General features: G+C 48.3%; 1 protein-coding gene across 1 annotated transcript in view; it reads right to left on the bottom strand.

Annotated features, from left to right (window-relative positions):
* The window catches only part of DHX15 (DEAH-box helicase 15), a 284,488-nt gene that overhangs the window by 68,080 nt on the left and 199,223 nt on the right, over window positions 1–17,185 (bottom strand). The window contains exon 9 of the mRNA XM_029590135.1: window positions 828–936. Coding sequence (XP_029445995.1) covers window positions 828–936 — 109 coding nt within the window. The remainder of the gene's footprint in view (window positions 1–827; window positions 937–17,185) is intronic.

Raw genomic sequence — 17,185 nt, 5'->3', positions numbered from 1 at the left:
ACTAGAGGATGCTTTGTGTTCTCAGCCTCTGTCTGTGCTTGATGTCGATGAAGGTCAATGCTTCTATAATACCAATTCATCACGAGTGTCCAGTGCAGCTCCTAGGCTCTTCTATGTTGATGCTTCCGATGCAGACGGCTCAGACTTATCTAACCCAAAGAGTTCTTTATGAGCTCTTGACAGGTTCACTAGCCTCTGGGCAGCAACTTACTGCATATGGAGCATCCCAAGACATTATGGTCACGCCCGAAACACAGAAAACATTTGGCATGGGGGTCTGTGACCGACATAATGCAGCTGCACCTAGGGCTCTTTCAGAAGCTACTGGTCCTCTACTACTTGGACATTGGACAAAAAATATCCAATGCAATTTTGAAAACAAAAAATGGCCCAGTCAATATCACTTTAATTCACTGGTATTGGTGTTGATGCAGCCATGGAAACTAATTAGGGACATAAAAGGGTAAGTGAAAACTCATAAGGGTCCCACAAGAAAAACTAGTGCCTATACAGCCGCAGAAAATCTGAGGGGGTTTTACCTCAGTATTGTGACACCGACTGGCTTTGTGGCAAAAAGTAACTGAAGGGGCCCCTAAGAGACAGCTGCAACATTGGTCCCCTTTAGATTCTAGAGCTTCTGAAAGCTGTGCAGTCAAGCTTCAAACCAGTCCGATGACATCAACCACCTATGAAGACTCACATCCTGTTTGTCTTTTTTTTAAGAAAAAAAAAGGTTACTATCAAATTCTATCAAAATTACTTAAATCAAAACTATTTATTTACTGCTAAAGTAAATAAAATAAAAAATTGATACCAAAGTTTCATACCTGGTGGATCCATAAAATCAAAGTGCACTAAATCATCTATACCAAGTTTCTTCAACTGTAACACTACTGATCCCAAGTTAGATCTCAGAATCTCAGGATAGGTGTTGTCCTGGTTGAAAACAGAAACAAACAATGAAATCCGGTTACTATTATTACCTTCATCCTGATGTTTGCCATCTTGCTCTCAAAGTGTGGATGACATTACAAAGCCAGAAAGAACACTAAAGAATATGTCCCCTTCTGAAAGCTCCTTGTGTAGACTTTTTTTTTTTTTTTTTTTTTTAGCAGTAGTGGGAAAATCCAAAAAATTTGATAGGCATAAGATAAATTACCACAGAAACTCCCCAGCAAGAAACGCTTACTAGAACAAACTTTTTTTCAAATATGTCATCTCTAGTTTGATGTATTCACTGACTTTCCTTTTCTTGCTTTTCACCATCTGTTCTGTTTATTTCTTTTATTTCTCTCCAATCTAGCCTCACACCCCACCTTCCTCTTTTCCAGCTTCCTCTTTCAGTTGTTCAGGTTACTCCCCTTCTTTTTCCCCCTATTTTCTTCCCTTTCTCCCCAACTTAGCTTAATTCCATCTTTTTCCTGCCTGCCTTTCATCTTCCTTTTTCCCCTCTACTTTTTTCTCTCCTCACCAGCTTCCGTGTTTCCTCTGTGCCCTGCACTGTCAGTTGGTTTGAGCTGTTCTTCCAATGCTGGCTGAAGTTACCTGGCACCACAGGGATGCAGGTGTGCATCACAGAGAGAAGAGGCAAAGAAAGTGATACAGGAATGGCAGTAGATGGAGGCATTCTGGCTGAAAGTGGCTCAGTTCATTTTATCGTATCTTGAGGAAAATGAGCAAAGAGACAGTCAGGTGCTTCACTTAGGTCTTCCAAGGTTGTCCAGTTTAACCACCTTACAGCCTGGACATTTAGCAGAGTTGCTCACCTATAACAGGTGTTCTCACAGGACAGCAGGATGTTAGTTCTCACATATGGGTGACATCATCAGGATGGAATCCAATCATGGAACACTTTTGTCAAAGTTTCTAGAACTTTGACTGGCACCTACTGGGCATGCCAAGCATGGCACTAACCCTGCATCCAGCAGGGGTCCCCCCTTCAATCTCGTGTATAGAAAGAAGTACGTGCGAAAAATAAATTAAATCGCAAGTGAACCCAACTCCGCAGGGTGGCGGGTGGGTTTCGTGAGGACTAACATCCTCCTGTCCTGTGAGAACTCCTGTTACAGGTAAGCAACTCTGCTTTCTCACAGGACAAGCAGGATGGTAGTCCTCAGATATGGGTGAGTGGCGAGCTGAGGATGCCCGAGCAATGCACCAAATGCACCCAAAGACGTGCAACAGGCACAACAACAGGGGTGGATTTGGGTAGGAGGGCATCCTGAAAACCCTGAACGGGTCGCAGGTAGGATTTTGGGTAGTTAAGATGAGTAAGTTTCGTAGGATAGACTGGCCAAAAATGGAATCTTGCCGGCCAGCCTTATCCAAGCAATAATGGGCTGCGAAGGTATGGAGAGAGCTCCAGGTCGCAGCCTTACATTATATTAATAAGTGGCACCGAACGAAGGTGTGCCACTGAGGTTGCCACTGCCCTAACAGAGTGTGCTTTCACACGGTCTTGTAGTGGAATGCCTGCTTGCTGGTAGCAAAAGGAGATACAGTCCACCAACCAGGAGGAAAGGGTCTGTTCTCCCACTGGATTTCCCAATTTGATGTTATCGAAAGAAACAAATAATTGAGTGGACTTCCTGTGGGCTGACGTGCGCTCCAGATAAAAGGCTAGGGCACGTTTGCAGTCCAGGGAATGTAGAGCCTTTTCTCCTGGGTTTGAATGGGGCCTTGGAAAGAAAGTAGGTAAGATGATGGATTGATTAAGATGAAATTCCGACACTACCTTTGGTTAAAACTTAGGGTGTGTACGGAGGACCACTCTGTCATGTAGAATTTTTGTGTAAGGCGGGTAGGTGGCTAATGCTTGTAACTCATTAACTCTGCGAGCGGATGTTATAGCGAGAAGAAAAATTACTTTCCAGGTAAGATAGTGGAGATTGCAGGAGTGGAGAGGCTCAAATGGAGGTTTCATGAGCCGCTCTAAGACCACGTTAAGGTCCCAAGCAGGAGCCGAAAGTGCAATGGAGGTTTCAGGTGGGGCAAACCTCTCATGAAGCGTGTGACTAAGGGCTGTGTCGAAATAGAGACATCTCCTACTCCGTTATGGAAAGCGGCTACCGCACTGACATGCACTCTTATAGAGGAAGTTTTCAGGCCTGATTCTGACAGATGAAAAAATAAATGGACTCTGAGACATTCAGGTTAAAGCACCGTCCTTAAGTTTTTAACTTGTACACTCTATGGTAAAATTTCTTTTACCAGCCTATCTTCTTTCCAGCTTGTTGCAAGCTTCCAAGTTCTCTCCCCCTGTTGATTGTAACTGACTTATTCCTACTTATTGTTATCTTTCGTTTACGTGAATTTGTTACTCTAGTTTTTTCCCTTTTTTTCCCTTTGTTAAATTGTAAACCGATCCGATATGGCAATTTACTATGAAGGTCGGTATAAAAAACTGTTAAATAAATAAATAAATAAAGATGCCAGAGATAGTCCAGAAACTTCACAGTGGAGCAAATGAAGGGGTCTATGGACATGGACGTGCACCATACCGTAAACCTTTTCCACTTAGAACGATAAGAGCATCTCGTGGAAGGCTTTCGTGAAGCTACCAGGACTCTGGATACAGACTCCAAAAGGTTAAGGGTTTGGAGCATTAACCTTTCAACATCAAGGCCCTCAGGGATAGGGCGTGGAGGTTGGGGTGGCGTAGGCACCTGTCGTTCTGAGTTATCAGAAGCAGATTCTCCTCTAGAGGGATGCGCTGGCGAACTGATAGATCCCGGAGGATTGGGAACCAGATTCGGCGTGGCCAGTGAGGGGCTATCAGAATCATTAAGCCCTTGTCCCTTCGTAACTTCACGAGAGTCTTCGATATGAGTGGAAGTGGAGGTTACACGTAGAGGAGACCACTAGAGGGCAAAAGCATCCCTCGGTTGTGAGTGGCAGCTGCGAGTGAGGGAGCAAAAGTTCTCTACTTTGTGGTTGTGGATGGCCACAAAGAGGTCTATGTGTGGATACCCCCAACGATGGAAGATGGTGTCTGCTACCATGGGGTTGACAGACCATTCGTGCAGATGAAAGGTTCGACTCAACTTGTCCGCTAGAACAATGTCCACGCCCGCCAAGTAGGTCGCTCTGAGGTACATCGAGTGGGAAAGAGCCCACACACATATCTGTGCAGCTTCCTGACGCAGAGGTTAGGAGCCCGTTCCCTCTTGCTTGTTGATGTACCACATCGCCACCTGGTTGTCGGTCTGAATCAGGATGGCCTTGTTTGAGAGGCAATCCAGAAAGACTCTGAGGGCATATCTGATTGCCTGAAGCTCCAGGAAATTTATCTGATGTTTGGCTTCCTCTGGAGACCAGGTTCCCTGAGTCTGGAGGCCGTTGACATGAGCACCCCAACCTAGGTTGGAGGCATCTGTTGTCAGGATAATTTGAGGCTCTGGAATTTGAAAGGGAAGGCCTTGAAGAAGATTGGAGAGCCGCATCCACCAGGCCAGCAACATGCGGAGCTGCTTGGTAACGTGGACCATGCTGGACATTGGATGATAAGCCTGAGCCCACTCGGACTTCAGAGTCCACTGCATGATAGTTGATCAGAAACCCAAGAAACAGCAATGTATGGAGAGTTAGACGTAAGGAGGCTAGTGCGTCCTTTTGAGTTGGAGCCCTTATCAGCCAATCGTCGAGATAAGAGTAGACATGGACACCCTGACACCTCAGGTAGGCCGCGACCACTACAAGGCACTTGGTAAAGACTTGAGGTGCGGATGTTAGGCCGAAGGACAGTACCCAGTACTGGAAGTACCGGGGGCCAACTAGGAATCGAAGGAATTTGTGGTGAGACGGAGTGATCGAGATGTGTGTGTGTGTGTATACACGTCCTGAAGATCCAGAGGGCAAAGCCAATCTCCTCTTTGCAGAAGAGGAAGTAGAGTACCCAAGGTTACCATCCTCAACTTTTCCTTCTGTAGATACATGTTTAAGGCACGGAGGTCCAGGATTGGATGAATGCCTCCTGACTTTTTTGGAATGAGGAAATACTGAGAATAGAACCCCTGCCCCTGCTGGGAGAGGGGCACTGGTTCTATTGCTCCGGATTTCATGAGGGTTGAAACCTCCTCCTCCAGAAGAGAGGAGTGGTCAGATGAGCCCCACGTCGTCCGAGGTGGGGAGTCTGCTGGTACAGACAGGAAGTTGAGGTGGTAACCTTGAGTCCATACAGCAAGTACCCACTGACCTGAAATGATCATGTGCCATAGGTTGGTGAAGTGGCACAATCGACCTCCGACGGGTATGGATGGTAGAAGAGGTTGGCATATGCTTTCCAGCGAAGAGTCAAAATCTAGCAGCTGGACCCGGTAGAGGAGCTGGCTGAGTTTTCTGAGGCCTGGATTGTCTGGCCTGACCCTTCTGGTAAGGTCTGGAGGGGCGACCTCGAGTAGCAGGAGGATATCATCTCCGTGGCTTGAAGGACGGCCGCTTAGAGTCTCTTCGGAATGTCCTTCTAGAGGTGGACGGAAAATCAGAAGGCACCAACGAAAGTTGGTGTAGCATCTCGTGGTGGTCTTTAAGCTGTGCTACAATCTCCTGGATTTTGTCCCCAAAGAGATTATCTCCAGCGCAGGGCAGGTCAGCCTACCGGTCCTGAACCTCTGGTCTTAAGTCAGAGAACTTCAGCCAGGCCCATCTTCGTGCACTTATCCCTGCTGCTGACACCCTAGAAGCAGTGTCAAAAATGTTATAGGCAGTGCGGACCTCATGCTTGCCAGCATCTAGACCCTTTTGAGCCAGGGTATTGAGTTGATCCTGAAGCTGGTCAGGTAAACACTCAGAAAATTCTTTTTAAATAGGTCTCTGTTATACTGGGTCATGTATAACTGGTAGGAGGCAATGCGAGAAATAAGCATTGAGCCATGGAAAACACGACGGCCAAATGCACCCAGGGACCTCTGTTCTTTCTCTGAAGGTATGGAAGAATGAGGCTTAGAACGTTGTGCCTTTTTCTGGCCTGATTCTACAACCACAGAATGGTGATCCAGCTGTGGTTTTTGGAAACCCGGGGCGGTCTGCACCAGGTAGGTGGCATCTGTTTTTCGATTCACCAGTGGTACAGATCCTGGATGCTCCCAACTCCTCTTCAACAACTCCAGGAGGACTTCATGAATTGGGTATGGACATGATTTCCTTGGGTGCATCTACGAATTGGAGCACTTCCAGCATCTTATGTCTGGAGTCCTCTTCCGTCTGAAGTTGGAATGGTATAGCTTCAGACATTTCCTTTATAAAATTAATAAAGGACAGGTCCTCTGGAGGAGAACATCATCTCTCCTAAGGGGGAGATGACTCTGAAGGTAGATCATCAGAATTTTTTGGGAAGAACCATCGGTCCAAGGATCATAAGGCTGATCACCTGCTCTCATAGGATCTCCAGAGGGAAGTAATGGTGCAATTCCTTAAGGATCAGGTCTAGGCACCGACGGCATCGGAGGAGGCATAGACAGCGGCACCAATGGAGGCACCGATTGAGGATGATGTGGTATCGATGGTATCAGTGACATCGATGGGTGAGTCGGTGGCAAGATCCCAGATGGTCTGGGCATAGGTTCCGGCCTCTGTGCTTCCTCATCATCCGATGACAAAGGAATCTGGGTGGAAGGCGTTGGACATACCGGTATCCTCGGTTCCACCGGTGGAAGGGCACCGATCAACGCATCCAGCCTGCCGAGCAGTGGTGCGAGTGCCGTGGGAATCGGGTCGGCGACTGGAGCTGGCATCAGTGCCGGCGTCGACAGAGGCTGGAAACCCTGCAGTGCCTTTCCGATGGCCTCTTGGATCATCCGATCCAATTCCTCGCAGAAGCCTGGTGGGTGGAACCCCAGCTCTGGAGTAGGAGGCAGCACTGGCATAGCTGGAGGGTCCACCGGTGAAAGTGGAGTCGCGGCTCCCTGCACCAAGGAAGGTGGGGAACGCCTCGGTGACCCAGTCGCAGAGGAGGATGGGGCCTTCTCTGGACAGGATTTGTCGGTGGCTCTGTTGATGCCAATGCCGAGGGCTTGCCTGGATCAGCGGACTGAGCTTTCTGATGATGGTGTCAACGCTTTTCACTATGTTCTCCTCGGTCCTTCTCCAAAGCCAAAGAGGAAGAAGTCGATGCCTTCGGAGTAGTTGGTGCCGGGTGGACAGCACCGGTGTCTCGCTGCTGGCAAGAGGTCGATGGCACCAGCTCAGATGATGTCAAAGCGCTCGATGGAGTTGGTGGCTTTGCCTGAAAAAGAAACTCCATCTTCTCTGAGCGGACCTTATGGCCCTTCGGTGTCATTTAGGCACATTTTGTGCAAGTTAAGACGTCGTGATCCAAACCCAAACACAACACACAGACCCCTATGGAGGTCTGTGATGGACATTGTCCGAGGACAATCGGAGCACAGACAAAAACCCGACGCCATGGCTTTAAAAAAATTTGGCCGCGGTGCGGTCGATGGCTGGTAGGCCCCAAAGGGAAAACAACGGGAATCGACCGCAAATGAGGATAAAGCCTTAATTTACGACCACGGACTACGGATTCGATAAGGGGACCCCCTATGGGGTAGAATTTTTTGAAATTTTAGAAATAAGTTCCATGAGGAAAATTCCTGTCAGGAATCTCTAGAGAGCTCCTTAACCCATGTGGCTACTGCTGTGTGGAAAAAAAAGATACTGAAGGGGGACCCCTGCTGGATGCAGGGTTAGTGCCATGCTGGGAATGCCCTGTAGGTGCCAGTCAAAGTTCTAGAAACTTTGACAAGTGTTCTGCGATTAGGCTCTATCCTGATGATGGCACCCATATATGAGGACTACCATCCTGCTTACCCTGTGAGAATTTATTAGATCATCTTGCAGTTAAGAAACTGTATCCATGCTATTTAAAAAAAAACCAAAAACCTGAACCATTCAACACTACTCAAAAGTAGAATGAATTTTTCATTTCAGTTAACTAAATTTCCCTAAAGCTAAAAGTTTGCAGTGAAAGCATTTAAAAAAAGGTAGAATATAAATCATAAACACAGGATTTTCTCAATATGCAGCTATGCAGGCTCATCCCAGCAAGCTAGCACTATTAAAGTTATTCTCCCTTTCAGAGTGTAATGAGCTTTATTATATTTTTTCTACTTGCTCTTCTAATGTAAGCTAAACCTTAAAAACAAAGGAGGTAATTTTCAAAAGGATTTACATCCTTAAAACTTGATTTTACATATGTAAATTTACTTTACACATGTAGATGTATTTTACACATGTAATGGAGAAATTACTTACCTGATAATTTCGTTTTCCTTAGTGTAGACAGATGGACTCAGGACCAATGGGTATAGTGTACTCCCGATAGCAGTTGGAGACGGATCAGATTTCAATCTGACATCAGCCCTAGTACATATACCCCTGCAGGAAGTGCAGCTCTTCAGTATTCTCCTCGAAAAGCAATTGTGGATATATGCATGACTGAATAATTTGAATAACTTGGATAACTTGATTAACTTTATAACTTGGTTAACTTGATTAATTTGAACTGGTTGAATTGGTTATAGCTGGAGACTGCCAGTGCCCTCAACCGAGAAACGTCGACACCCGGTAGGATGGGTGTCCTAGTTGGAGGAAAGCATGGCTTACCCATGATTCACTCGCTCTTGGGGATGTCCCCCGAGAATTCCATGAATAACGGCAGCCGTGGGTGGGATGCTGAGTCTATCTGTCTACACTAAGGAAAACGAAATCATCAGGTAAGCAATTTCTCCATTTCCTAGCATGTAGCAGATGGACTCAGGACCAATGGGATGTATAAAAGCTACTCCCAAATCGGGTGGGAGACTGCCCGTGGCCCATTTAGTACTGCCCTTGCAAATGCTGTGTCCTCTAGAGCCTGAACATCCAGGCGGTAAAACCTGGAGAAGGTGTGGATGGAGGACCATGTCGGTGCCCGACAGATCTCGGCGGGTGACAGCTTCTTGGTTTCCGCCCAGGACACTGCATGGGCTCTAGTGGAATGGGCCTTGACTTCTAAAGGCAGTGGCTTGTCTGCTTCTACGTAGGCCGCCTTAATGACTTCTTTGATCCAGCGGGCTTTGGTTGCTCTCGAGGCCGCTTCCCCTTGCTTCTTCCCGCTGTGAAGGACGAACAGATGGTCCGTCTTTCGTACGGATTCCGACCTTTCCAGGTATCGGACTAGGAGTCTGCAGATGTTGAGGTGGCGTAGATTGCGAGACTCTTCTGAATTCTTATGCTCATCGGGCGATGGTAGCGAGATGGTTTGGTTGAGATGAAAGTGAGAAACCACTTTGGGGAGGAAGGACGGGACCGTGCGTAACTGGATGGTTCCCGGGGTGAGTCTGAGGAATGGCTCCCGGCAGGACAGTGCTTGTAGCTCGGAGATACGACGGGCCGAACAGACTGCCACCAGGAAGGCTGTCTTCAATCTTAATAGTCGGAGAGACAGGCCGCAAAGAGGTCTGAAGCAGGCTCCTGCTAAGAAATCTAGGACCAGGTTGAGGTTCCAAAGAGGCACCGGCCACTTTAGGGGTGGTCGGATCTGCTTGCCTCCTTTCAGAAAGCAGGAGACATCCGGGTGAGAGGCTAGGCTGCCGCTCTCACTCTTGGTTCCATAGCATGACAATGCGGCCACCTGTATCTTGATGGAGTTGAGAGACAATCCCTTCTGTAGTCTGTTCTGCAGGAATTCCAAAATCGCAGGAATTTTGACTGAGTGTGGAATGATGTCGCGGTCCTCACACCAGGCTTCGAATACTCTCCAAATCCTTATGTATGTTAGGGATGTGGAGAACTTGCGTGCTTGGAGCAGGGTGTCAATTACTGACCCCGAGTATCCGCTCTTTTTCTCAGGCGAGTCCTCTCAATGGAGAGAATCGAGCTGGATCCTCGTGGAGGATTGGCCCTTGTTGGAGCAGGTCCCTGTGTGGCGGGAGGGGGCTCCCTGTCAGCAGCCTGGCCAGTCCGGGGCCACTAGAAGTACTGGTCCCTTGTGGTGTTCTATCTTGTGGATGATTGCACCCAATAGGGGCCACGGTGGGAAGGCGTATAATAGAGTTTCCTGTGGTCAGGTCTGTACCAGGGCATCGATTCCCTGGGACTGAGGTTCCTGTCTGCGGCTCAAGAAGCTGGGCACTTGAGCGTTGGACCGGTTTGCCAGGAGGTCCATGGTTAGTGTTCCCCAACGGTTTACTATCAATTGGAATGCTGTGGTCGACAGCCTCCATTCTCCTGGGTCTAGACTTTCTTTGCTGAGGTAATCCGCAGTGACGTTGTCTTTCCCTGCGATGTGGACGGCCGAGATCTCTTGAAGGTTCGCTTCCGCCCATGACATTAGGGGGTCTATTTCCAGAGACACCTGTTGGCTTCTGGTTCCTCTCTGATGGTTGATGTAGGCCAGTGTTGTGACGTTGTCTGACATTACTCTGACTGATTTGTCTCTGAGTCTGTGACCAAACCGTAGGCAGGCTAGTCTGATTGCCTGGGCTTCTAGGCGATTGATGTTCCATCCAGACTCTTCTTTGTTCCATTGCCCCATGGCGGTTAGCTCCTGGCAGTGTGCTCCCCATCCTCGTAGGCTGGCGTCCGTGGTGAGCAGGATCCAGGTTGTTGAGGACAGTCTCACTCCTTGGCTCAGATGGCTTTCTTGTAGCCACCATCGTAGTTGGGTCCGAACTTTGTCCAGGAGCTGAAGATCCAGGGATGTAAGGAACTATCCCGGTTGTATCGGCCTTATTACCAAGCGCAGGGTTTCCATGCGGAAGTGAGGAATTTTCAGGTGGTGGTTGACTGACTTGAGGTCCAGGATGGGCCGGAATGTTCCTTCTTTCTTGGGAATGATAAAATAGATGGAATAATGTCCAGTATTTATTTGTTGTGCGGGCACCGGTGTTATAGCCTCTAAAGCTAGCAATCTGGTCAGTGTAGCTTTCACTGCCATCCTCTTGGAAGGGTCATGGCAGGGGGATTCCACAAACTTGTCCGGAGGGAGGTGGTGGAAATCCAGGTAATATCCCTCTCGAATGATGGCTAGGACCCATTTGTCCGAAGTTATCTCAACTCATCTTTGGTAGAATAGGGCAAGTCTGCCCCCTATGGCTTCTTCCTTTGGACGGGTCGGCTCCCCTTTTGTTGTGCTTGTTCCGAAAGAACTGGCTCCTGCCTGTGGGGCGAGCCGCTTGATATGTGCTTCAGTATGGATTGAAGCGCTGTGATCCTGGACGTTCGGGGGAAGGATCGCTGGTTTCTCTTATTCCTCTCCTCCGGTAGCCGCGGCAGTGGGGGTTCGCCCCATTTGTTGGCTAGTTTCTCTAGTTTGCTTCCGAACAGGAGGGTTCCCTTGAAGGGCATCCTTGTGAGTCTCGTTTTGGAAGATGCGTCGGCCTACCAGCTTCGGAGCCAGAGTTGTCTTCTGCCTGCCACGGCTGATGACACTCCTCTAGCTGCTGTGCGCACCAGATCAGAAGCGGCATGCGTGAGGAATGATACTGCTGGCTCCAGGGCTTCCCCAGGAGTGTTGTTCCTGGTCTGTGATAAGCAGGCACGTGTCACCACGGCACAGCAGGCCGCGATCTGTAGAGACATAGCAGAGACGTCAAAAGACTGTTTAAGGATGGATTCCAGACGTCTGTCTTGAGCATCCTTGAGTGCTGCTCTTCCATGAACTGGGATAGTAGTGCGCTTCAAGACCACGCAGACCATGGCATCCACTTTCGGACATGCCAGGAGATCTTTGGCAGCTGGGTCCAGAGGGTACATGGCTGCCAGGGCACGCCCCCCTTTGAACGTAGTCTCCTATGCATCCCATTCCAGGTCAATTAGCTGCTGGACGGCTTGTAATAGTGGGAAATGACGGGAGGTCTGACGGAGTCCCTCTAGTAGGGGGGGGTTCTGTCCCAGAGGGAGTTCCCCTTCCTCCAGGGGTTCTGATTCCTCATCTGAGTTGTCTGTGTCCCCAAAGGTGGGGCTTCTGGGCGGTGAAATCACTTCCCTGGGCATAGAGGGTCCCGGGATGTTGAGGTCCTCTGGCGGAGGTTGTGGCCGTATTATCGGAGGCCCCGGTTGCATGTGGACGAAGGTATGCAGGCCTTTGAAGAATTCCACCCAGGAGATAGATGCTGGGTCTAAATTAAGAGGCGCTGTGTCCCTGGGGAGCCCCGTTTGAGGGAGGGTCCCGCTGGGAGATGCTAGGTCCGGCATACTGTTCGAGAAGCTGGAACCCGGTACCGGCTGGGGAGGGTCATGGGCTGGATCCCCAGGACCTCCTCGCACTGTATACACAGGTCCGTGGCCTCCTCATGCTGTGCAGCTCTAATGTGGCATGCTGGGCAAAGGCTCTGAGCCTTGAGCTTCTTTTCCGGTGGTGCCATTTTTTTCATTTTTCATTTATTAAAATTTATTGATCGCCTACCACAGAGAGGCCTAGGCGATTTACAACATTAACATACATAATAAAACATAAAAATAATAAATACAATACCACACAAATTACATGTATTTCACAGAGTCAAAAATAACCAAACAAAAATAGTCAATCACCCAAAATATGTAACAGAATCCTCACATCTGTAAAGGTATTTATTCTGCTGGCAGCACTCTAGAATATATTGTATGCACGATGGCTTGTGCACGTAAAATACAGGGCCCGGGTGGCTTAGTTATGCGCTCCGGTGCGAAGTTGTGTACGTAGGATTGGTACGTGCTCAGGGAGATGCGCGCGCTGTTGTGCGCACAGATCAAAGTTATGCGCCCGGCACAGTAAGCGCGTGGCTATGCGCGTCGCTTGTGTGCACGGTACTTGGGCGCGCGACGTTGTGCGCACAAGGTATTTGTGCGCATGGCTCGCCTCTGTGCACATGGTTCGGGACAGCGGACAGGGTGGTGAACAGATCAAAATGGTGATGGCGACCACGCGGACAATATGGCGACCACCTTGGAAGGTCTCCACGTGGGAGGAACCTCGGATCTGACCGGGGTCTAGCCCTGCTAGGGCAGATCAACCCGGTGGGCACTGGTCCCGGCTGGCGACCTGTGTGACTCCTCGAGCTTCGGAGACCGGAGACTTTTAAATAGATTTCTACCTTACCTTGTCTCGGTGCTTCCCGGTCTCGTTCCGGGCGGTCTCCGGCTGCGGGGGGAGAGGGAAAGCAAAATTGCTTACCTTGTAATAGGTGTTATCCCAGGACAGCAGGATGTAGTCCTCACATATGGGTGACATCAGTAATGGAGCCCTATGTACGGAAAACTTCTTTAAAAGTTTCTATGAAACTTTTGACTGGCACCAGAGTGCCTACTGAGCATGCCATGATATTCCCTGCCACAGGGGTCTCCCTTCAGTCTTGTTTTGTAGCAATTAGCGTTAGCCAAAAATAAAATAATAAAACGTATCGGCCCCAACTCCACGGGGTGGCGGGTGGGTTTCGTGAGGACTACATCCTGCTGTCCTGGGATAACACCTATTACAAGGTAAGCAATTTTGCTTTATCCCAGGACAAGCAGGATGCTAGTCCTCACATATGTGTGATTAGCAAGCTAGAGGCTGAGTCATTTTGTAGTGAAGCAACAGTGAAGTATTGTTGTTGAAATGAATCAGCCGAAGATCACAGCAGGTTGGATGTAGAAGGAGTTGGGGTTATACTGGAAACAAGTTCTTTAAGACAGATTGTCCATAGGCTGAATCTTGTCTTCCTTCTTTGTCTAAACAGTAGTGAGCTGCAAAAGTGTGAAGAGAACTCCATGTTGCTGCTTTACAAATGTCCAGAATAGGGACAGAGCGAAAGTGCGCTACTGAGGTTGACATCGCTCTGAGTGTGCTTTTACTCGCCCTTGAAGAGTAAGGCCTGCTTTTTCGTAACAACATTGTATGCAATCTGCTAGCCAATTTGACAAAGTATGTTTACCCACTGCTTTCTCAGGTTTGTTTGGATCATAGGATACAAATAGTTGACTGGATTTCCTTTGGACTGTAGTGCGGTTTAAATAGAAAGACAATGCACGCTTACAGTCCAAGGTATGTAAGGCTCTTTCTCCCTGGTGAGAGTGAGGCCTTGGAAAGAATGTTGGTAAAACTATAGATTGATTGAGGTGGAATTCCGTGACTACTTTTGGAAGGAATTTAGGATGAGTAAGGAGGACCACCCTGTCATGTAGGAACTTTGTAAAAGGTTCGTATGTGACTAGAGCTTGTAGTTCACTGACCCTTCTAGCTGATGTAATGGCTATGAGGAATACGGTTTTCCAAGTAAGATATTTAAGGTCACAGGTATCTATGGGTTCAAATGGAGAACGCATAAGCCTGGTTAATACTACGTTCAGGTCCCATTGTATGCTTGGGGACCTGAACGTAGTGTACTCTTACAGATGAAGTCTTAAGACCAGAGTCTGAGAGATGGTATAGGTAATCTAGTAGTGAGGTAGTGGGGCAAGTGAAAGGATCCAGCGCTTTCTGAATGCACCACAAAGTAAACAGTTTCCATTTGTAGGAATAATTCTTTCTAGTGGAAGGTTTACGTGATGCTATCAGCACTTGAGATATAGTGGCTGGAAGGTTGAGTGGTTGTAAGATCAAGCTTTCAACATCCATGCTGTCAGGGACAGGGATTGAAGGTTGGGGTGGCGCAACTGACCCTGTTCCTGAGTTATGAGATTGGGAGCTACTCCCAGGCGAATTGGATCCCTGACTGAGAGATCTAGAAGTGTGGGGAACCATACTTGTTGAGGCCAGTATGGGGCTATGAGTATCATGGTCCCCTTGTCCTGTTGTAGCTTCACTAGCGTTTTGGTTATGAGTGGTATCGGCGGATATGCATATAACAGGCCTGAATTCCAATGGCGAGCAAAGGCGTCCTTTGGCAGGCTGTTCTGCTGCCAGAGGAGAGAGCAGTAATTGTTCACTTTGTAGTTCAGATGGGATGCAAAGAGATCTATTGTTGGTTGACCCCAGCGTTGAAATATCTTGGTTGCTAGCACTGGGTCTAGAGACCACTCGTGTGGTTGGAAGTGACGGCTGAGGCGATCCGCTACTGTGTTGTGGATGCCCGCTAGGTAGGTGGCCCGTAGAAGAATTGAGTGTGCTAGGGCCCAGTCCCAAATTTGAGCTGCTTCTTGACAAAGGAGGTAGGAACCTGTTCCCCCTTGTTTGTTGATGTACCACATGGCTTCTGTGTTGTCCGTTTGGATCAGAACAGTCTTGTGTGAAAGGCAGTCCTTGAACGCATGTAGTGCATAGCGTATAGCTCGAAGCTCCAGGAAGTTTATTTGAAAGGAGGCTTCGTGTTTTGTCCACGTGCCTTGTGTCTTTAGATGACCAATGTGTGCTCCCCAACCTAAGGTGGACGCATCTGCAGTTAAAGTCACTTGTGGAACTGGCTGCTGAAAAGGAAGGCCTTTGAGCAAGTTGATCGTTGATGTCCACCAGAGAAGGGAAGATTTCAGATCTTGTGTTATCTGAATGGGCGTGGACAATGGTTGAATGGCTTGAATCCACTGATCTTTGAGTGTCCATTGCATTAGTCGCATGGTCAGTCTGGCCATGGGAGTGACGTGAACTGTTGAGGCCATGTGTCCGAGTAGAGTGAGGCACTGATGAGCTGTAACTCGAGACTGATTGCGAATAGAGTGTGCTAGGAGAACGAGCGTTTGAGCATGGTCTCTTGGAAGAAAAGCTTTTGCTGTGATGGTGTTGAGATCTGCACCTATGAACTGCAACTGGTGAGATGGTGTGAGATGGGATTTCTCGTAATTGATGAGAAATCCCAAGGAGTGAAGCAACTTTATTGTGAGCTGGAGAGAAGTGAGAGCTCTGCTTTGTGTTTGACTCCTGATGAGCCAGTCGTCTAAGTAAGGAAATACATGCACTCTGTTTGTGAAGATGTGCCACCGCTACTGCAAGACACTTTGTGAACACTCGAGGTGCTGAGGCTAGGCCGAATGGTAGCACTCGGTATTGGAAGTCTTGTCCTTCCACCAGAAATCGCAGGTACTGTCGATGAGGAGGAAAAACGGGAATGTGAGCGTAAGCGTCTTGAAGATCCAGAGAGCAGAGCCAATCTCCTTTTTGAAGAAGAGGTAGCATGGTGCCTAACGATACCATCCTGAATTTTTCTTTCTTTAGAAATTTGTTGAGATTTCTGAGGTCCAGGATAGGACGTAGGCCCCCGGTTTTCTTTGGAATGAGGAAATATCGGGAGTAGAATCCTCTGCCCCACTGAGGCCTGGGAACTGGTTCTATGGCCCTGGCTCTCAGAAGGGTAGATAATTCTGCTTGCAGGATTGTGGAGTGATGAGTCACTGTCCAAGATGAAAGAGGAGGATTTTCGTTTGGTACAGTGAGGAAATCCAAGCGGTACCCTTGAGCTGTAATTGAGAGTACCCATTGATCTGTTGTGATGGAGGTCCAAGTTTGATGGTAATAAGCTATTCGACCTCCGACTGGTAAGTGTGGAAGAGGATTTCGAGAAGGGCTTCTGCTCTCTGGGTGGTTTTCAAAAGCCTGATGTGGATGCAGTTGGCGCAGGCTGCTGGGGTCTAGTAGGCCTCTGTCTAACCTGAGAATGCTGAGTGGGGCGTGGTTGTCTCGCTCTGGTAGCAGGAGGGTAGTATCGTCGAGGGCGATAATATGGTTTTCTCACTTCTCTTCTAGGAGGCCTCCTAGAAGTTTGATGTGTCTCCTGAGGAAGTTGAGACAATGGTTTTAGTGTTTCTGTGTGGTCTTTTATGGTCACCACTGCCTCCTTGACCTTGTCTCCAAAAAGGTTTTCACCTAGACAAGGTAGGTCTGCCAACCTTTCCTGCACTTCTGGCCTTAGTTCAGAGGATTTTAACCAGGCCCATCTCCGAGCCGTGATACCGGAGGCTGATAAACGGGAGGCCGTCTCGAAGCAATCATACGTGGCTCTTACCTCGTGCTTGCCTGCTTCTAGGCCCTTATGCACGAGACGGAAGAAACCCTCTTGAAACTGGTCTGGAAGTTGCTGAGAAAGAACTTCAACCTGTTTCCACAGGTCACGCTGATACTGGTTCATGAATAATTGATAGGAGTTTATCCGTGAGACCAGCATTGCTCCTTGGAAGATCTTTCTTCCTAAACTGTCTAGGAAACGACTGTCTTTGCCTGGAGGTGTGGAAGCATGTTGTTTCAGTCTCTTAGCCTTTTTCTGGGCTGATTCAACCACTACAGATTGGTGTGGCAGTTGAGATTTTTGAAAACCTG

This window comes from Rhinatrema bivittatum, chromosome 1 (assembly GCF_901001135.1).
Source record: "Rhinatrema bivittatum chromosome 1, aRhiBiv1.1, whole genome shotgun sequence".
Lineage (NCBI taxonomy): Eukaryota > Metazoa > Chordata > Amphibia > Gymnophiona > Rhinatrematidae > Rhinatrema > Rhinatrema bivittatum.
The sequence above is the reverse complement of the archived record's forward strand: the minus strand, read 5'-3'. Positions and strand labels throughout refer to the sequence as shown.